The following is a 22,385-nucleotide window of genomic DNA, read 5'->3' on the forward strand; positions in this document are numbered from 1 at the left end:
GACACATTGTGAGAATATGTCGGTTCTCACGCTAGATGTGAAGGAATTTAATTCAGTATTCAAGCACTGTCTAGACGTGGCTTTCTGGGCATGCGCTTGTGGCTTTCTGGGCATGCAGATGTTTGCACACAGTAAACTTCTTGTCCTGTAATAATGTAGGGAACCGCTTGTTATACATAAATCATGTAACGGTTCAAGTTTTTTTACTTATGATTTAGTTTTATTCCAAATGATGCATGTGTGCTGAATGAACGATTAGCAATCAAGAGCATGCAACAAAAGTGCTCGCTCTCTCTGTCTCTCCCTCTTTACTGTCAGTTAACTTTAGTAATATATGCCTTGTTTTACTTTATTTGCTATTGGCATATTCACCCGAACTAACTTTACAGCAATGGCTGTGAAAAAGGGATGCGCTCGACAAGCTTGCACGTCTGTTCCGATGTGTGCTCAGTCCACTCCACGTTTCGCTTATCAGCTCACGCACACCAGCTATATAGGTGTAAATATTTCATTTGTTTAACATTCTATTAATTCGATACATTTACTTCATAATTCCTTCTCTGATATCCATTCTGCTCTTGGTTTACTCTGGTTTACTTAGTCAGTGTTTCTTTGTCACAAGCACTGTACAGTACATGCCGCATGGTATCGGAGCATTTTGATGAGTACGAGTACAGGAGCGCAGTATTGGGCCCGATACTGGTATCGGTGCATCCCTAGTTGAAGCCATACTGTGACTTGCTGGCTCACCACCACACCTCAGCAGCACTAGTATTTAAGCCACCAGTCCTCCTGATTAATGTCCTAGAATTTGACATCTTGAACCAAATAAGTGCAGACACTTCCCAGTAAATTTTTTGTTTTAGTAATTGTCCTTCATATTTATTAAATCAGATGTTCCAAACTTTTGAGAAGTAGCCTGTTGTGTGTGTTTGTTTTAGAGGTATTACTTGTGTATGAGGTTTGAGCTTCAGAAAGCCTCGTCATGTGATGTGGAGTTGCAAAAATCTCTTGGGGAAAAAAAACGATTTGAATCTAATATACTTTACATTTAAAATTTGCTATTTTCCTGATTTGTACTGTTATTTCACAGATGGATAGTTTAAAATCTGGCTTTTCTTGTTTAGTATAGTGTGGGTGCCAGTCTAGAACAGATCTAGTAAAAGCATATGTTCAGTTAAAAAAAAATAAAAAATCCCTATTGCACCTACTAACCCATTGTTGTCTTTCACTTATCAGATCAAACTATCTGTTGAAGTGATCGTGTGCGCAGCTCAGTACTCTGCTCTTTGCCCTCCCACTTCTCATCTGAGTTCGAGACAAGATCTCACTGACCCTTTGAAAACTTGCATGACATGATCGTTTTGGGTATTCCTCTTTCTCACTCCATTCTTGCGCGGTTACATGGCTGCGTGTGGATAGAGCCTTACGGAGGTCTGTAAAAAGTGCTCTGATCATAGGAATTCAAAACTGTATTGTGCTCTGCCATTGTTTCCCCAGCTTTTGTCAATGACTGATTTATCCAAGAGGGGGGAAGGCGGTGGGCTGGGTAGGGGGCTTCTCAACTACCAGTTTAATTTAAAATGCATTATTACAGTAGTAGGTCATTACCTCCTTGATGATGGATTAAATGTAATGATTTAAAGAGAGTCGACAATAACTACAATTTAAAATGGCGACTCGCAGTGCTTTCCATCATAGATTTAGTCAGCAACAGGTCATATAATAGGGAGCTTTTAGGGTGTGGTTTCTCCTCTCCCCCCAGATATTAATATTATAAGTGGTGTGAATCTTCACTTGCCTCATGATTTCATTATGATTTTGGAGAGTAACAGTTTGATTATAAAACAATTCACTGTGCATTACAATGCATCTTTTCCCAATTCTCAATTACTATATTAATCACTATTTATTTTTTTATTTTTTTAAAGAACAAAGATGCAAATAACAAGTGGTAAAACAAATACAGTATACATCATTTTACATCTATTTAACAGAAGCAATACAAAAATTGAATAATCAAATGTAAAAATAATTACTGCGTTAATCACTGCACAATCGCTGCACTGTTTCATTTGCATCACTTATTTTAGTGCGGTTCAGGCCAACATTCTTGTTTGCAGCAGTCTTTTTGCATATTTTATTACAGGTAAAATGAGTAAATAAAGTCTAATGGGATTGTTTGTCACCACAGTAAACCAATGCTACAATATACGAAGTGTTGAGACCGATTAAAGGTTATCGATATGTATCGATCATGATGAACGAAGTGTTCCTAGACATTATGATGTATTATGTTAATGCAAGTTAACCCTGAAAAACTTGACCCATGAAATAATAGTCTGAAAAATAAAATTTTGAAATGTAAGTTTATGACTGCTATAGGCAGAAATATTAAGGTAATAAAAGCATGTGTTTGAGTATCGTAATTGATACATTAGGCTTTTATGGCTCATATAGTGTGATCGTAGAATATGGAGTTCATATTCAAGGTGGTGGGGAAAAAACACTTCAGTTTTATTCAGAGGTCAAAACTGAGAAAAAATATATTCAATTTTTATGCAGTATGCAGTACTGAAATATATTATGGCCAAAAAGATGAAATTTTGATAGCTTGTAATGTAAATCAATTAGATCTTTATGCATTAGCAGACTACGTGGATAAATTGCATATGTTTTCATTCTGTATCTCTCAATAATGTCTTAGTAAGATATTTAGGTTCACTTTCACTACATAGAACAGGGACGCGGCTGTCTGGGAAGTGCTTGACCTGGAAATATCTGACTGTCAAATACCACCTTCTGGATCCAGACCATTAATTAGCTTATACGTCACTAACAAGTGGCAGACGGAATGGAATGGAATGAATATAAAAATAATAAACTGTATGAAATAAACCCCAGTATAAAAAAGTTTCTTCCATAACTTCAAATCTAGACCTGACCAAGTCGTCTTGACTAGGTCATTCAAGACTCGCACACGTGGATTTGTATGCTCCTTTATCTTGTCACGTTTCTTTGACTGGAAAACATATTCTGTTGGACTGTAATTTTTACGATGCTATGAAATGTTTTTATTTGGAAACGTTTAATGTATCGCCTGAATGCATTTTAGATTTCCGGTCTTGTCAAGATGAATTGTTCAATGTAGTATTTCAATGGGTATGGATTGTTTACCTTGTTTGTCAATAGCTTTGATGCTAACATGCTTAGTTTTATGATCAAAGCTCTGTACTTTTTATTGTGGGGCAAATGTACAAAGAAACAGTCCTCAAAAGCCTAATGTATAAACATTTCTTATATATATATATATATATATAAGTATATATATAATATTTTATATATTTATATATTTACATTATATATTTTATATATACATATACATTTTAACAAGATTTTGGATGGTTGTATGTGGATAAGCATGTAAACCTGAGTTGCTTTAGTCCAGTACGTGATCAGAATAAAATTTAAGTTTACTTTATAAAAATCAGTAAAGATTTCACAGTAAAACAAAATACGTTAATCACATGAAGGTGAACATTTTTGAAATGATACTAAAAAGACTTTTACTTGATAAAGTATAAACTGTCAGTCAGAAAGCCATGTAGTAGATTGTGTACAACAGGTGTTTCAACAAATTTTGAACCGAGTGTTATGCATTTTATTCAGCTTAAGAACCACTTTTGTCTGTTGTATGTAATTGCATCTGGTGTAGGCTGAGAACAATTAGTAACTAATTGGTGTGTAAGTGAGTTTGTTTTTGTTTTTCTCTCCGTAGCATCTTGCATTTTAATACCATGTCAAATTTAAAACAACAGTTCAACTTGTAAAAGTGTATCCATCATGACCCCTGAATTTAGTTTAATTTCATTGCACTTACTCTAGCTGAGTGTAAAAATGTCCTATGTAAATGGACACGTGCTTTGTGTTACCTTGCCATGTTGAAGTAGCTAATGGTCCTTATTCAGGTTAGAGAAAAAAAAAAATGAAATAAGAATAATCTGTTGTTTCTTTAAGGGGTTATGAAACATTGACTGTAAATGTTTAATTCTAATACGTGTGTGTGTGTGTGTGTGTGTGTGTGTTAAAGTTTGGATAATCAATACACCAATACAGCAGACTGTGCATCTGTTCCTTGTGGCCTCATTGTCATTTGTGAAAAATGAAATCTGGTGTCTTCCCTGAATAGATTGAAGGCACATAGATTGGTCTTTCTCTTACATTTAACAATCGCAATTCAGTATACATATAGGTCTAAGAATGATCCAATTGGAAGCATCTATGTATCTGTTAAATTCTGAATTGATGGAATGTTTTAACAATCTATCAGTAAAGTGAAGATGATGTTCACTTATTTTAAGTTTATATTTACAAGGCTAACATAATCTGCAAAACGTTTCTACGGATTCTGTACATTAAGCAGTTTGGGCTGAATTTGTTGGGGGAAAATATCAATACTTTGTTCTCTTTTTGTTAGCACTGTAAATATCACCTTTAATGTTAAATGTGTATATAGTATCATAGTCATATAGATATATATATATATATATATATAGATATAGATATAGATATAGATATAGATATATAGATATAGATATATAGATATAGATATATAGATATATAGATATATAGATATATAGATATAGATATATAGATATATAGATATATAATGGTATCAAACATAGTATCATATAAATAATATCAAACGTATATCAAGTATCAAAATGAAACTACTGTAAATAATGCGTCATTCTGGTATATTATACGGCTGTGCATGTTATCCGCTGCAGAATTACTGAAGTATTTATGATCCATCTGATGAATCATGTCTACTCAGGTTTTGCCCTGTAGCGCTGAGCTCTGTTGTAGTTTAGTACTCAGACTAGTATTATTCAGCAACAGAATAGAGCTGTTTGTAGTCAATTAACCCAGAAAACAATGAATCATTTGAACCATGTGCTTCCTTGGGAATTTCCAGTAACTTTTGTAGACACCTTCACATTTTGTCCTTAAACCAAAATTAAATATACATTGCAATATGCATTTCGAAGCATGACTAAGTTGCAAAGTTGCTACAACTACCACATGTAAGCCCAAGTGCTTGATGAAGCAAACCATTATAAATCCCTATGTAGTAACTTATGTACTATAATGCTGCAAGACGTAGTAAAAACTAATCATGTAGTTAATGCTTTAAAATTCACTTTTTAAGTATGATTGTTTTTCGTTTGTTTTAGAACAAACAACACTTCTTTTAAAGTGGTTTATCACAGACCTTTTTTTCTAGGGGGGGAAAAAAACTAAAAAGGCTATGCTAAAAAAAAAACATAGGAAATTCCAGAGGGAACCCATGGTGAATTAGCCGCTCTGTGTTTGCCAGATTAAAAGTCATGTCATGGTCATAAAGGCTCATTTTTTTAATTTTAGTCTGTTGTCCATTCGTGAAAGAAAGCTAGATAGGAGGAGTCCGCATTATTTTAGTGTACACTACCATTCAAAAGAGTTTTTTTTTTTTTTTTTTTTTTTTGAAAATTCTCTTATGCTCACCAAGGCTGCATTTATTTAAACAAACGGTAAAATAGTAAATATGTGAGAGATTATTTCAATTTTAAGTAACTTTTCTATTCTAATATTTTATATTTAAAATGTAATTTCTGTAATGGCAAAGCTGAATTTTCAACAGGCATTACTCCAGTCTACTCTACAGTGTTCCACTGAAATCATTCAGAAATTCTTAAGTCATTTTAATATGCTAATTTGGTGCTTTTTTTTTTTTTTCTTAAGATTCATTAGTGATTAATGAGTTCAAAAAAATTATTTATTTGAAATGGAAATCTTTTGAAATGTATATAACTGTCTATGACTTGATCAAAGCAATATATCCTTGCCGAATAAAAGTATTTCTTTAAATTTTTAGACAAATTGTTACTATTTTAAAACCACAATGGTTTAGTTGGATATGCTATATTTGCGCATGAACCAAATTATAACCCCAAAAAAAAAATTGACCATGTGGAATTTTCAATTCTCATGGCAAATAAACATGCTTAATTTATAGCATGTTACATTTCCTTATTTGAGCTCATAATGAATCCAGTCACATGATGTCAGGCTGCAAAAATGTCAAGTACCTACTTGAGCGAGATTTAGTTATTTAATCTCTCCATTTGTTTTTCTTTGAGTTTGACCTGCCGTTTGTGCTCAGTTAGAAGGTATTTGTGTTTGTATTGTCTTTGTTACTGTGGGCACATGTTGAGATCTTGGAGTGTGTGTGTGTTATCTGTGATGGTGTAGCTTTGGGGATATGCATTTTGCTGTGTGACCAGGCTCAGGCGAGCTTAGCCGGGGCTGGATTTTAACCTGCTGCCCTGTCTGGCTGCAGGCCTGCTCCATGTATGGACGCCCAAAATGTGTAGATCGACCCCACTTTGCCCCCCTCCCCCCTTCCCCCTCACTGCATGTTGTCTGAAAGCCAACCACACCCCCTTCCTCTTTCACCCGATTGAAGGAAGCCGCCTCTTATTGGCCAAAACTCAATGACTGACTGGTTATGTAGCGAATGACTAGAGATGCCCAATGGCTGCTGGGAATTCCATAGTAATGCACACGCCAACCAATTGGACGGCTTGGAATGGAAAAGGGAAGCGGTGGCGGTTAGGGGGGTTGGGGCATTAGTATGGGTGACGTATATGGGGCTGGTGTGTGTGAAAGCCTGTAGGCTTTCTTTTACCCATGTTCAATGTTCGCCTGCACGCCTCATCCAGAGCAGGAGTGGTGGAAGCAAAGAACTGTGGCAAATGAGGTGTAAAACAGTGCTTTCTTTCTTTATTTGGAGAGGATGTCATTATTTTAAAGTTTGTGGAATCTCATAAGCGAAGTGTGCTTTTGAGTTCAAATTTTTGGTCAAGACCCCTTCATTGACATGAAATGGAAAAATCACCAGTATTTCCAGAATGCATGTTATAGATCTTATCGTGAGCAATTTATCAGTGCCGGTGTTATTCAATAAATAAAAAATAAAGAAAAAGGGTAATGTTTAATTAGTCATAACTGGGCCTTACAGTTAAAACAACAGGTTTCTCTCTGGTGATGTATGCTGAACTTTCCCAATCATTTATTCCACTTAAACCCTGTCTCTGCAAGTTCGCATTCATCTGAGCCATTTTTGAGCGCAACACCCACATTTCAAAATCCAATCAGCAAATGATGCGTAGAACAAAGTTCCTTTTTCTTTTTCTTTTTTTGATAATCATTACATTTCAGATCACTATGAAATATTGCTACTTCAATTTCATTAACTCTGTATGTTAATGATAAATGTTTGTCACTTACACTCCTTTATCTATTCCAAACCTGTGTGACTTTCTTCTGAGCAACAAGAAAGCTAATGTTTTTTTGTTTGTTTTTTGTTTTCTATATGGTTCAGAAGCAATCATATCTTCTGACACAGAAGAAAAAAAGTCATGCCGGTTTGGAGCAGCACAAGGCTGAGTAAATGATTTTTGGGTCAACTTTTAACTTGAACCGCTCAATATTTTTGACCCCATTACTTTAACTATTTGTTCATTCTTTGAAGTTCTACCACCAGTTAGTCTTAATCTTAATCTGAATGTTTAATTGTCTTCACCTACAGGTTTTGGACGGGTTGTTAGCGCAGTACGGCACAGTAGAGAGCTGTGAACAAGGTAGGATGTGCTCTTCAGCAGATTGTCACTTAAATTGTAATCCATATATTAAAAGATTAGGTAATTCTTTCCCCCTACTGTCTTCCTCCTTTCTTTTCCATCTTAAGTCAACACTGACACGGAGACCGCTGTAGTCAATGTGCGATATGCCGCCAAGGACCAAGCCAGAGAGTGAGTATCATCTGCCTCGGATTCGGCCGACTCGGTCACCACCCCACCCCCTCCAGAGCGTCTCCGTCCCACGTCTCGCAGTGAAATGTGAGACTGTCAGTTTCACATGTACTGCTATTGGGATTTATTCAGCAATTATAATAACTCATTCAGTGCCACCTACTGTTTGATTAGTAGAACTGCAGAGCGGTCACAGGGGTTGGTGAAGAAGCGTCTGGTAAATGAATTGAAAGACTTGGATAAAAGAATCTTCTGCAATTGTTTGCGCACAATAGGGAGTTCCTGTTACGATCCGTTAGTGGATGTCAATGAAAGATTTGGTGGCTTTAAAGGGCTCTGGCGTTCCATCATGTCTAAGCCTCATGCTCTTAAACTCCCCATCAGTTTCGCTTATGTTTTACATGTGTCCTGTTTGAGAGGGAAGCAGAAAAGCCAGGATGGTTTTCATGGACTTTTTCTCAGTCGCCTGGGCTATTCCCCAAAAATGGCTATTGAAAAAAATAAATGGTGGTTTTGTTGACCTATGCTTTTAAATAATTGAAAAATGTTGGTCTCATTCATGAAATGTTCATAAAACAGGCCCATTTTCAGCAATTTTTATAGTTTTATTTTGTTCCAAATTAGCAAGAGGCAAACATTTAAGGGGATAGTTAAACCAAATATTTGTCAATTGCATTGTTTTCGAACATGTTTATGAAAGAATGAAATCAAATTCAAAATGCAGAAATGTATATGTAAATGAGGCCCAATTTATTTTTTTAATCGGCTAAGCATAATATCCCACTCATGAAACAAAGAGGGCTGTTTGTGTATAGAAGTATCTTTGTGCGTTCAGCCATCTTTCATGGCTTTTGTCCTTTCACTGAAATATCATGATGTGTTTAAAATTTGTTTAAAAATGAGTTCTTAAATGAAAAGATGTTCATGTTAGTAAATGTGTAAGTTAAAGTTTCCCATCCCTCTGCACTCACTTTTTCAGAGCATTGGACAAATTAAATGGCTTTCTTATGGAGAACTACGCACTAAAGGTTTCCTATATCCCAGATGAGACGGCTTCAGCAGATGCCCCTGCCGTGGGCGGCAGGAGAGGTTTCAACCCACGCGGACCACCTCGCCAAGGCTCTCCCAATCTGGGCGCGAGACCTAAACTACAGTCAGACGTGCCTCTACGCATGTTAGTGCCCACCCAGTTTGTAGGGGCTATTATTGGCAAGGAAGGTGCTACCATCCGCAACATAACCAAGCAGACTCACTCAAAGTAAGAATACTTGGTGTACCTACTTGTAAACAGTCCTGTTTAACACAGTGCACATACCACATATTTATTTTGGAGCTATAAACAGTGTGCAGCTGGCTCTACAAGCAGAATATCAGCACTGAGCCTATTTGCCCTATATACCTGAATAGAAAGTTCAAAAGAACAATTTATTTTAAATTTACATTATTAAGTAACATTGTGATGAATATCTGTAACTATCACCTTTGGTCTATTTAATGCATCCTTGCATCAGGGAAGGAACCCAGAGTGGGTTGAAACAAGTTGATTACACATTGTGTATGTTCATACAGGATTGATATCCATCGTAAGGAGAATGCAGGGGCTGCGGAGAAGCCCATCACTGTTCACTCCACTCCAGAGGGCTGTAGTTCTGCCTGTCGAAACATCATGGAGATCATGCAGAAAGAGGCAATTGACACTAAAATGTGCGATGATACACACACTCTGTCATACTGTTTCTGTATATCCATCTTTGTCATATAGGGCTGCTCCTGACAGTTGCAAGAATGAAGTTGAAAATGCTGACTTGCCATCGCTGCAGTATAGTGAATATAATTAGTTTAAAAGTTGACATTTCAAGCTTTCTGTAGAGATTTTTCTCATGTCTGTGAGGGGAGTAGCCTATATGCTGAATTTTGGTTCATTTTTGTTGTACACTCCAGTTCACAGAGACTGAGAAGTGCATCCTTTTTGTATTTTACAAAAGCGCAACGTTTTGTCATTGTGAGTTAAGACAAATGATGATTTTATTATCTGTATGATCAAAATGACAGTATTTTAAGTTGTTTCCGCTGTTATCAGGGGAAAAAAAGCAAGTGAAAGCACCAGCTAAAAGTTCAGCTTCCACACTGTGCCTAGTAATAGCGCATGTTTATCTAGGTTAACGTTAGAGCATGCGGCCTACTTGTTTGTTGCTACTAGTTTCAAATAAGCCATATTTGAGGTCGATGGATAATAGGTGAACGTTTGTATTTCATGCAGACACACTGTAATTACCACAAGGACCTGCCGTTAACTCTGCGTGACTTCGCCGCTTAACTTTTTTTTTTTGTTGTTGTTTTTTTTTTTGTTTGTTTTTGTTTTTTAAATTTCCACTAACTAATACATTTTTGACTATTAGGGGGCAGCCCTACTGTCATACTACACTGTTACACAAACTTACCAGTCATAGTCATTTACACTCAATGTTGCACATTTAGTCACATTATTCTTTCTCTCTTTTTCCATATACACAGCACTGAAGAAATTCCTCTAAAGATTCTGGCTCATAATAATTTTGTCGGCCGTCTGATTGGAAAGGAGGGGCGCAACTTGAAGAAAATCGAACAAGATACTGACACAAAGATCACAATCTCACCGTAAGTATTTTTTTTTTTTTGGGGGGGGGTGTTCTTTATACTTCATGAGGTCAGTAATATGTGAGAATTTCTCTTGTTCATAACTGTGTGCTGGGTTATGTTTCCCAGCATGCACCATGACATGAATAAATCATGTACACTGGGTTGAATCTTGATTCGTTATCATACAGACTTCCCAAGATGTCATATTTATTCTGCAGGGATCATTGTTTTAAAACTTTGCTCGAGGCAACACTGATTTACACCGTGAGACCCACTGAATATGCAGTTAACTTGTCCAGTTGGTTTATCCATGCTGCACAGTTTAGTTGAAGTGTTTGGCTTCCATCCAGCATATTACTAAATAATGTAGGCTGCATAATAATGAGGACAGTTACTTCAAGTGGTCATTTGACCTTCAAATGCGAGGGAATTTAAAAAAAAAAAAAAAAAATCTTTTTTGTTTTGTTTTTTATCATCATCATTATATATTACTAAATAAAATGCCTCTTTCTCGCTATTATCACTCACGTGTGATTAGGGCTGATGACTCCTTCTATGCCACTTTACCAAAGGACTTGACTTGCTGTTGAAATGTTTTCACTTTGCTTCCACTGGTTATCTTAGTATCTTATCTTACTGGTTATCTAGTTTTTTTTTTTTTTTTTTTTTTTTTTTTTTTTTTGTACTTTTGTACTTAAAAAAATAAATATTGTGTGTGTGTATATGTATGTATATATCTCACTAGTTTTCTACAGCATGTATTTGTATTAACAGAGTTCATGTTTCTTTATTCTTTTTTCAAAAATGTTGTTATTGTAAGTGTATTGAAATTATTTGAATGATATTTGTTTTTGTTTTTTTTAATATTGTTCATATTGCTGTGAACATTGCTGCTGATATGGTTTTAAATCATAAATAAATAAATTATTCCTTTCTTTCCATATCCCTCCAATCCCAGTCTGCAGGATCTGACCTTGTATAACCCAGAGCGCACCATTACCGTTAAGGGTACATTAGAAGCTTGCTCAAAAGCAGAAGAAGAAATCATGAAGAAAATTCGCGAGTCCTACGAGAATGATGTAGCCGCTATGCATGTAAGTCTGCAGTGATGGCATTAAGACTTAATCTTCATCTGATATTGCATTCAGCTCAACGACTTTCTACTTGAGAAAAAAACCTCTGCACTTTTATTCCTCTAGCTACAATCTAACCTGATTCCAGGGCTCAATCTAAACGCGTTGGGTATTTTTCCTGGTGCAGCGAGTGGAGCAATGTCACCCTCTGTGGTATCAGGACCTCCGGCTGGGGCTCAAGCTGGCTATCAATCATTTGGGGTAACAAATTAGATATAATTGTGTGTGTGTTTGTTTGTTTGTTTGTTTGTGTGTGAGATGTGTGTTTGGTGTACACACATGCAAGTTGAGAGCGTGTTAATATATGTAACGGCAATGTGGGGAGCAGGCGCCTACAGCTGTGGCCAAAAGTTTCGGCAGTGACAAATTGTTTCGCAACGTTTGCTGCTTCAGTTGTTGAGGTGTTGATTCACATTGTTTCTAGATTGTGTAGATGATCGGATGCATTGTAAATAATTGCAAAAACCTTCATTGTCCAAAAAAATTTATCACAAAACCCAAATTTAACTTTTTTTTTGACCCTGGCACAAAATGACCAGCTAACATAGTTTCACTAATATCATCAGCACGTGGGAAAGTGTGAGCAAGTACGAGTCTGCACCTTCAGCTTGCTCAATATTGGCAGCAGGTGGGTGTGGATCTGCACACACAGTCAGGGCAAAGACTTTTGGACAACGGTCAAGAAGGGCAGCAAAGAAGCCACTTCTATCCAAGAAAAACATGAAAGACAGAAGTAAATTCTGCAGGAAGTACAAGGATTGGACAGCAGAAGACTGGTGTAACACTACTTTCTCTGAAGAACCCCCCTTCCAGCTGTTTTGGACGTCTCAAATCAATTGTCTAGAGAAGTAAAGGTGAATGTTAGTATGAGTTCTATGTTGTGCCAACAGTGAAGCATCCTGAGACCACCCATGTGCTTTTCATCAAAGGGAGTGGGCTCTCTCACAATTATGCCCAAAAACACTGCCATGAATAAGGAATGGTATGAAAACATCCTGCAAGAGCAACTTCTCCCAACGATCCTGATTTTGTGTCTGTGGCCAGGCAACTCTGCTGATCTAAATCCCATAGAGAACCTGTGGTCAATCCTCAAAAGGCAAGTGGACAATCAGAGGCCCACAAATTGATCAATTCAGAGAATTATGGTGGGAATGTATCGCCATCAGTCAGAATTTGGCCCAGAAGCTGATATCCAGCATGCCAGAGCAAGTTATGAAGAAGGGTCAACACTCATTGAATTTATGCAAAAAGTCAATATTTATAATGTTTTTGCCAATAAAAGCCTTTAAAATGTATGAAATCCATATTGTTTTCCAGTGTACCATAGAAAACGTGAAAATAATCTGCAAATACTGAAGCGGCAAACTTTACAAAACACTAAATTTTTACGTCTCTGCCAATACTTTGCAACGGCTGTACAGTATGTGTGGGAGTGTGCGTGTTAATGTGTATGTTTCTCCCGTAGTGCAGCGTGTTTGGGGGTGAGGTGCCTTTTTGGGCCTCTACGCTCTCCTCCAGCAGCAGCAGCACAGCCTTTTCTGTAAGTTTTTTTTATTTTATTTTTTTACCCACCATGCACTGCATGGCTTGGCTGCTCGCTACTGGATTGGCTGAAGGACATACATCTGCTCTCTGATTAGTTGCTGCTCAGGGGACGTCGCTCAGCCTCCACAGCTAACAGAAATGCTGAAAAACTGTGGGTCAGATGTTTAACATGTAATGTGTATGGATGTAGACCTAAACTGTGTGTGTGTGTGTGCGCGCGCGTGTGTGTGTGCGTGTGTGTGTGCGCGTGCGTGTGCGTGCGCGTGCGCGCGCGTGTGTGTGCGCGCGCGTGTGTGTGCGCGCGCGTGTGTGTGTGCGCGCGCGTGTGTGTGCGCGCGTGTTAGTTATGGGTGGGAATGAATGTTGTCAAGTTTGAAAGGGCATGAATAACATGCAGTTAGACTAACCCAAAAACTAGAATGAAATGCACAGGTGTCATTTTGTCTCTATTGGCTTATTGGTTTTGTTTTTTTTTCACTCCTTGCCCTAACACTTGTCTGAATAGCTCTCGAATTGAATGTTTGCTCAATCTACATTTGTATGGTCTTTGCCAAACATTTTCTTAAGCCACACTCCCACCGCAGGAACTTTTCCCCAGGAACTAGGGATTTTGGGGCAGTACTCTGTGTTTTGATTGCAGGGACCATGGTCTAAATGAAGTTCTGGGTAAAAATTTCCTCCTCAGAAGGTCCCTGCTCATGAGGTAGTACTTTTTCAAAGTTCATGAACTTTCAGGGGTGGGACTTGGTCGCTGACCATGCTGATTGGTTGAGTTCATGCAGCATTTTGATTGGTTGACTCCACGCAGCATTATTTCAACCACCATTTTTAAAAGTCTGTTGCGGTGTGTGCAGTAAGAGGAGTTTGCTATTCGAATCAACAATGGAGTTTAAAAAATGCAACCGATGGACTGGAGACGAGGTCCAGGCTTTATTAAGCTTATATGCGGAAGATGAAATCCAGCGGGAACTGGAAAGTCGCACACAGTCCTACGGCACCAGACTAATTTGCCTAATCTTCACGGTACTTTAGACCGCGATGGAAATGCAGACGGCGACGGGTCTAGGGGAAAGTTCCTGGGACAAATTGTATATACTTCCCAGTCAAATATATAAAATGGATCAAAAATAGTTGATAAAATGTAAATGTAAAATATAGTATTGTTATTATTAGTATTTTTGACTTGGGTAATATTTTACAAGAAAAAGTTTTAGATGTAAATGTAAAACATAGTTTTAAACTGCTGTATTTTTATTTGATCTTTTGTTTGGTTTTTATTTTTATTATATTTATGCAACTTTTGTGTAAATTGCATCTCAGCTCTTGCCATGAAAATGGCCTCAAAAATTCTCATTTACTCACCCTCAAGTTGATCCAAACCTGTATGAATTTGTCTTCTGCTGAACACAAAATATATTTTGAAGACTGTCGGGAACCAAACAGTTGATGGGCCCCACTGACTTCCATAGTACAGAAAAAAAGGGGCCCATCAACTGTCTGGTTCCCGAAGTTCTTCAGAATATCTTGTGTTCAGCAGAATAAAGTAATTTATACAGGAACCACTTGAGGGTGAGTAAATTGACAATTTTTATTTTTGGGGGAACTATCCCTTTAATATCTATGAGTGTTTTGGCAGCTTACTTTGAATAGATGTTGCTTTTGGTGTAGGATGGGCAAGTTATGAACCTTGCAGTATGTTTTCAAAGCAGAGTCAAGTCGAAAGTTCAAGTCTTCATTCCTCATATTATGACCCCTGATAGTTGACTAGTTAATTGACTGTGTGAGTGAATGTTTTTTTTTCCTAAGATGATGTTTGTCTTGTGGCATATTCTCTGGATGTCTCATAAAAGCAGATTTATTTTGTGTTAAATGCATGATCATAACTCATGAGTGTATTTGTGTCATCAGTCACAGATGGAGTCAGAAACCGTGCACCTCTTCATTCCTGCACTGGCAGTTGGTGCTATTATCGGCAAGCAGGGCCAGCACATTAAACAGCTCAGCCGCTTTGCTGGTGCGTCAATCAAAGTGAGTGACTGCAAAAATGACTTGTAACCTTTCACCTTCCTCAAATCCTGTTTGCTGAACCTAATAGTAATGAGTAGAATTTATTACTTTCATCATACTGTTGCAGTATTGAAGTTTAACATCTGTCATTTTGTCTCGAGTAGATTGCACCTGCTGATGGAATTGACGCCAAGCAAAGAATGGTCATTATTACTGGACCACCAGAGGCACAGTTCAAGGTAAAAATGTTGTGACATTTTATGAATGTTTACTCATTGTATGTATATACAGTCATTTGCTTGTATATTAATTAATTGATTCTCTGCCGTTTTTCTCAGGCTCAGGGACGTATCTTTGGGAAGTTAAAAGAGGAGAACTTTTTTGGACCGAAGGAGGAGGTTAAATTAGAGGCTCACATAAAAGTGCCATCATTCGCCGCTGGTAGAGTCATAGGCAAAGGAGGCAAAACGGTAAAGAGGCACTTATCTTTTATACCATAAGTTTTCACTTCTCATGTTTGCTGTACAGATGCATTTATCCCCAGCATTCAATGGTCATAGCGGGGTCATTCCTGGCATTCGATGCCTTTTGGAAAAATTTACAAAGTCAAACTTGGTTTTTAAAAGTGAATTATAAAACGTAATCATAATGGGGTGATTGTAAAACATTTGGTCAGGTAAGTAAATGTAACAACTTATTAAACAAAAATTAAATGGATGATCAAAAATGTCCACCCTGTTGGTGACAAATGAACAGTTAAAAATACTTATGATTTTAATTTATGGGCATTGTGTACAATATCTTGGACATCTCATGTGCCTTTGTCCTTTTTAAAAGCACATCAGTTAATAAATCATCAGAAAATATGTATGAATTGTACTTTTCATAAACACATTTTTCGTTTTTAGATACAAATGCCTTAAAGGCATTTAACTTTTTAAAGTACTACATTATTGATACTCCAATACATTTTCATTGTCACTGATTTATTAATATAGTTTTTGCTAATTATGAAATTGTCTTAAAAAAAAAAAAAAAAAAACTGCTTAAAAGGATGGACAAAGTAATAACAGGATGGACAAAATAACAATGGTGGACAAGTGGTATAAAAGATGGATGGATGGATGAATTCCTATCTCTTGCATATAACCAGTTACAATATTACTTCTGTTTGAACTGGATTTAGATTGGTAATGTTTTACCTATTGTTTCCTAAGAACTTTATATACATTACTTAAACATATATTACTTTTACAATCACTATGTACACTCTGTGTTCACTCGGTTAGGTCTTCTGATTTAACAGGGTGGACACTAACAGAGTGGATGTTCAAACCTAGAATCAGACACTGCACCATGTCTGAGCAAAAAAAAGCTAACAGGTTTATCAAATAAAGAATTCTGTAGGTTTTAAAATGGTACTTGTAAAAATGTTTTTCTCAAAAGAGTGGTAGTTATTGAGGTTGACCACATCGATTTTCAAAGATTAAAATTTGTAAAAAAAAAAAATAAATAAATAAATAAAAAAAAAAAAATAGACAATTAAAATAGGGGATCTCACTCACTTTCCGCTGTTTTCCCTCCAAAGTCGTATTGACTGATTTATGATATAATGTCATTTAATTTTTCCAATTTTCATAGAAGGGAACATAAAAGGTTAATGGAGTCATAAAATAATGGAGTGGACAATAAATTGAGGGACAAGTTAAAAACCTTTTTATTATTTTAAATTTAATATTTGGAAAAACTCTTTAAATTAGAGAGAATCATTACTAATCTACCCAGCCATGTAAAACAAATTGGAAAAAATGCTTCAATATGCTTAGTTCAAATGGTGTAATTTATGACTGCTTTAAATTTGATATTGTTCAATATTTTAAGGAAGTAAGATCATGACCTTTACTGGGGACACAAGTCACTGAATCCCAGTAATGACCGAGCTGCTCTGTGTTTGTCTTTAGGTGAATGAACTACAGAATTTGACCAGTGCAGAGGTGGTTGTCCCACGGGACCAGACGCCTGATGAAAATGACCAAGTAGTAGTAAAAATCACAGGCCACTTCTATGCAAGCCAGGTGATTGAGCTACTAGACATTCTAGAGCTGAATAATGAGGTTAAAATGTGAAATCTTCCAATGGTAAAATACTTTCTTTGATCCCAGTAATGCCAAGTTTACACTACAGGATTTTAAGCCCGATTTGCAGGTTAACGAGCTCGCCGACAGGTCAGCAGGTGATCGGGGGAAAATCAGCAGGTGATCGGCACTCGCCAATCTTTGTGTGAACTACTCAACGCATCAGAGGCTCGCTGACACCTCTCAGACTCCAGACAAATATCTAGCATGCTAAATATCTGGGGCCGTATTCACAAAACATTTTATCTTACCACTAAGAGTTCTCCTAAATAGCAGTAAAAGTTCTTAGCTAAGAGTTTTCTCTTAAAACCTATTCACAAAGATGCTGAGACCAACTTTTACTAAGGAATAGACTGAAGTCTTAAGCTAAGAGTAAGGGCGGGGTTGACCTCGTTGCTATGGAGTAAACACACAGTGATTGGCTGATGGGGGAGGAGTCAGCAATTTAATCATAGAAATATTGTAGAATGAGGTGTCATGTTTCCACATTAAAATAAAGGTTTTAAATACAAATGTTGCCCTATTCAAATAAATATTTTTTAATAAAAATGTTGCCATAGTCAAAATAAAATGTTGCCATATTGTTGCCATAAAGGTTTTAAAATATAGGCTAAGTGTCACTAATTAAACTAGTATATACAGTTAATTGTCCACCTCTTGGATGTCTTCATCTCAAGAGAATGCAGAATTCAAGCAACAAATTATGTTTTATAAACAAACTTTGGGAGAAACACATTCAAACGGTCTTTCTCATCAGCTCGAGAGGAGGAATATATATACACAGACTAGAGCAGACTCACTTATAGTTACTTTGACAGTTTTCTGCATCCCTCTGCCACCCCGCTCCTCACTCTCAGCTGGGGATATGGGGAGAACTTTGGGTTTGGGCTAAATTCCAAGCTCGGAGCCCTCAATCCCCTTGGACAGCACACCAAATATGCTTATATATATATATATATATATATATATATATATATTACTCTATTATAATATTTATTTATTTGTTAAAGTTTTTTTTTTTTGGCGTCTCATCGTAGATTCAAATCTATAAATCATAATGTTTTGCATTTATGAAGGAAAGGTTCAGCAACTAAGGCTCTATCGTTATTGCCTCAGTGGTGTACAGTGTCTTTGGGTGGATTAGGACTGTTTGTGATTTGCTCTTAGTGATTTAGGAGTCCTCTTGACTACTCCTGATGTTTCACAGATTTAGGAGCTAGTTTTAGCGCTAAAATGCTTTGTGAAATACTCTTAGAGCAAAAATTTAGGACTCCTAAAATTAGGACTGACACGCCCATTATTTTTAAGAGTTTCTCCTAAATCTGCAAGTTAGGAGCTACTTTTAGCCTTAAGATGTTTTGTGAATACGGCCCCTGGAGCTGTCGGCCGACTCGATATCCAGTGGCGTCACGACGCAGCAGCCAATGAAATATACACTGTCTATGGAAGCAGCAATAACAATCCATTCAAATAGCCTATAATTTGCTGACGTTTATTCATATCAGATACACATTGTGTAAGTAACTATAAAGCTCACTATTCTTCTCCCAGCTCACCGTCCACATGTATTTAGTTAGAAATGGATGAATTTGCATGCTGTAGCCTATAAATCCGACTGACAGGATTCTCTGAACTAATCAATCTCACATTATAGATTAAGATCAAGATCATGATGTAGGTGTTTAAATGAAAAAACACTCACTTGCAAATATATGAGAATTTGAATATCAGATAAGTGAATATATGGTGAGAAAAGCGATACATCTGTCATACGGTATGGCCGCATGTCACGTGACAATCATGACACGTCATCATGGAACGGAAGGAAACATTTTAATGGTGGCCTTAACTCTGAGAGGTCAGCCAGAATATTTTAAACTTATGTGTGAAAAGGTTCATGTCATTTTAATTAAATTTAATTCAAAATTTTTATGTAATTTCTTTCCAATTTCCATTTTCAAATAAAGTCGTTGGGTGACGGAGTTGTCAGCTCGTGTAGTGTGTAACCCCCTGTTGCGGATCATTTACGTAGAGTCACGTAATGTGAATGCCACAACGACTTCAAGACTCCACAGCAAGTCATGTAGTCTGAACAGCACAGCGATCTGCCGACGTTTAACCCTTATGCAGTCTTCGTTTGGGAAGAACACTCAGGGTCTTCGGGGTCTCCACAGACCCCAGGCAACAAAATGCAATTTTGTAACAATACTTGTTTTTTTAAAAACAAATGTAATTTTACTGTTTATTAATGTTTTTACTCCATGTTTGTACAGTTTTTGGAGGATTTATTATATTTTTTAAATTTTATATAAATTAAAAATATATATATTTCAATAGGTTTTTATACAAAAACAGCTTTTTATGTAAAATTCACTTTATAAAAGACCCACATTTCTAAATTTCATTCATGGGGATAACATGGATAATTTGATATGGTTTACTGTGAGATTTTTGCCCATCTTTTGGAAAATGCAGTTTTTAAAAGTAAAACTAATTTTTACCAGTAGATGGCTGCAGAGCTCCACTATATGCTATGTGCTATTTAAATGACTGAAAGACATCTTTTCATACTTTTTTTTTTTTTTTTTTTTTTAAGTTGGATTCATATCTAAATATTATAAAATCACAATTATAACAAAGGGTACTTTTTGTCAAAGTTTAGTATTTTTTTGTAATGGAACAAAAAAAAATAGTTTTTCAATATTGTTACATTATGATGAGACTCCACTGTGAAAATGGACAAAATTCATCCTCAAAATCAACATTTTGGAAATTTTCAGTACAAAAAATGCTAAACTTTGACACAAAGTAGTTTTTATTGTTATAATTGTGATTTCATAACATTTAGATATGAATCCAACAACAACAACAAAAAAACTTATGAAAAGATGTCTTTCAGTTAGTCAAATAACATAGCAAATAGTGGAGCTCTGCAGCCATCTACTGGTAAATTTTTTTTTTTTTTTTTTTTTTTTTTTTTAATTTTAAAACTGCATTTTCCAAAAGATGGGCAAAAATCTTACACTAAACCATGTCAAATTATCCATGTTATCCCCATGAATGAAAGTTAGAAATGTGGGTCTTTTATAAAGTGAATTTTACATAAAAAGCTGTTTTTGTAAAAATATTTATTTATATAAATTTAAAAGATACGAGAAATCCTCCAAAAACTGCACAAAGATGAAGTAAAAACATTAATAAACAGAGTAAAATTACAATTGTTTTTTTAAAAAGCAGTTATTTTATAAAAAAAAATACATTTTATTGCCTGGGGTCTGTGGAGACCCCGAAGACCCTGAGTGTACCTTTTTTTTTTTTTTTTAAACTAACATAAAAAAAAAAAAGAGTATCTTTTTTTTTTTTTTCTTTTTTTTTTTCTTTGTAGATCTAGAAAGTGTTAACAACAGTACAAAGCTTCATGTCATTTGGACAAAGAATTTTTTTTTTTTTATTATTTGAGCAAATGTCGTTTGGGGTCTAAAAAGACCCTATAAGGGTTAAAGTCCTGTAGTGTAAACTTGGCATAAGTAATTCATAAGTCTAAGTTTTCATGTGGAGCTCACAATTATGTTTTTTATCATTCATTCTTTCTTATGTATTTAGATGATGATCTAATTAAAAAAATGGAAATGATGATGTATACATTTAAATGTTAATCTATATTTATTGAAATACTAATTAATAATACTTAAAAAAAAATTATATAAAAAATACTTGGTAACATCTTACAATAAAGTTAACAAACTAATAATAAACTGTACTTATACAGCATTTATTAATCTTTGTTAATGTTAATTTCAACATTTACTAATATGTTATTAAAATTGTGTTAACATAAGTTAATGCACTGTGAACTAACATAAACAACTGAACAACTGTGTTTTCATTAACCTAATCTTAACGAAGATACAGTACAGTACAGATACAGTAACAAATGTATTGCTTATGGTTAGTTTACAATAAGGTTCATTAACTAATGTTTAATTAATGTATTAATATAAAGTGTTACCAAATACTTAAAGTGCATATTGAAAGTAGTAAGTCATGTTTGATCCTTTTTTTTTCTTTGTGTAATTCTTAATGATTCATTGAGCCTTACACCGCTTTATCCAGTATAAAATCATTTAGAAATTTCTGTTTTTTCATTTATTGCTTAAAGGGTTAGTTCACCCAAAAATGAAAAATTCTGTCTTTAATTCCTCGCCCTCAGGTTGTTCCACACCCGTAAGACCTTTATTCATCTTTGGAACACAAATTAAGATATTTAAAATATAATGATATATGATAAAATCCGAGGGCTCAGTGAGGCCTCCACTGACAAAGATAATTAACACTTTCAGATGCCCAGAAAGATACTAAAGACATATTTAAAACAGTTTGTGTGACTACAGTGGTTCACCCTTAATGTTATGTAGCGACGAGAATATATTCTGTGTGCCAAAAAAAAAGCTAATATTCAATAATATCTATTGATGGGCAATTACAAAACACTGCTTCATGAAGCTTTGAGACTTTACAAATCTTTTGTTTTGAATCACTGTTTCAGAGCATGTATTAAACTGCCAAAGTCACACCCCCCAGTGGTGAACCAATGAAATTTTGAAACACTTATGATGTAACACAGCCTCGTTTACTGAAATCACGTGACTTTGGCAGTTTGATACCCGCTCTGAACCACTGATTCGAAACAAAAGATTCGTAAAGCATCGAAGCTTCATGAAGCAGTGTTTTGAAATCACCCATCACTAGATATTGTTGAATAAAGTCGTTATTTTGGCTCACAAAAAGTATTCTCGTCGCTTCATAACATTTAAGGTTGAACCACTGTAGTCACATGAACTGTTTTAAACATGTCTTTAGTAGCTTTCTGGGTATCTGAATGTGTTAATTATCCTGCTGGCAATGGAGGCCTCACTGATCGGATTTTATCAAAAATATCCTACTTTATCTTCGGAACACATTAAGGTCTTACAGGTGTGGAATGACATGAGGGTGAGTAATTAATGACAGAATTTTTATTTTATTTGATTTTTTGGGGGGTGAACTAACCCTATAAGTACTGTGATGGTGTCATGTCATTTTGCACTTTG

At 35.8% G+C, this 22,385-nt stretch overlaps 1 protein-coding gene across 3 annotated transcripts in view; it reads left to right on the forward strand.

Moving 5' to 3' along the window:
* Nucleotides 1-22,385, forward strand: part of igf2bp3 (insulin-like growth factor 2 mRNA binding protein 3) — a 38,312-nt gene that overhangs the window by 13,295 nt on the left and 2,632 nt on the right. For 2 of the 3 annotated variants that reach the window (XM_067412002.1, XM_067412004.1), the window contains 12 exons: nucleotides 7,634-7,685; nucleotides 7,793-7,856; nucleotides 8,836-9,114; nucleotides 9,426-9,560; nucleotides 10,371-10,493; nucleotides 11,434-11,569; nucleotides 11,675-11,809; nucleotides 13,074-13,148; nucleotides 15,062-15,181; nucleotides 15,325-15,399; nucleotides 15,499-15,630; nucleotides 17,122-17,235. In XM_067412002.1, coding sequence (XP_067268103.1) covers nucleotides 7,634-7,685; nucleotides 7,793-7,856; nucleotides 8,836-9,114; nucleotides 9,426-9,560; nucleotides 10,371-10,493; nucleotides 11,434-11,569; nucleotides 11,675-11,809; nucleotides 13,074-13,148; nucleotides 15,062-15,181; nucleotides 15,325-15,399; nucleotides 15,499-15,630; nucleotides 17,122-17,235 — 1,440 coding nt within the window. The remainder of the gene's footprint in view (nucleotides 1-7,633; nucleotides 7,686-7,792; nucleotides 7,857-8,835; nucleotides 9,115-9,425; nucleotides 9,561-10,370; nucleotides 10,494-11,433; nucleotides 11,570-11,674; nucleotides 11,810-13,073; nucleotides 13,149-15,061; nucleotides 15,182-15,324; nucleotides 15,400-15,498; nucleotides 15,631-17,121; nucleotides 17,236-22,385) is intronic. The other variant, XM_067412003.1, reaches the window with a different exon arrangement.

Source organism: Chanodichthys erythropterus, chromosome 15 (genome assembly GCF_024489055.1).
Source record: "Chanodichthys erythropterus isolate Z2021 chromosome 15, ASM2448905v1, whole genome shotgun sequence".
Taxonomy (NCBI): Eukaryota; Metazoa; Chordata; class Actinopteri; order Cypriniformes; family Xenocyprididae; genus Chanodichthys; species Chanodichthys erythropterus.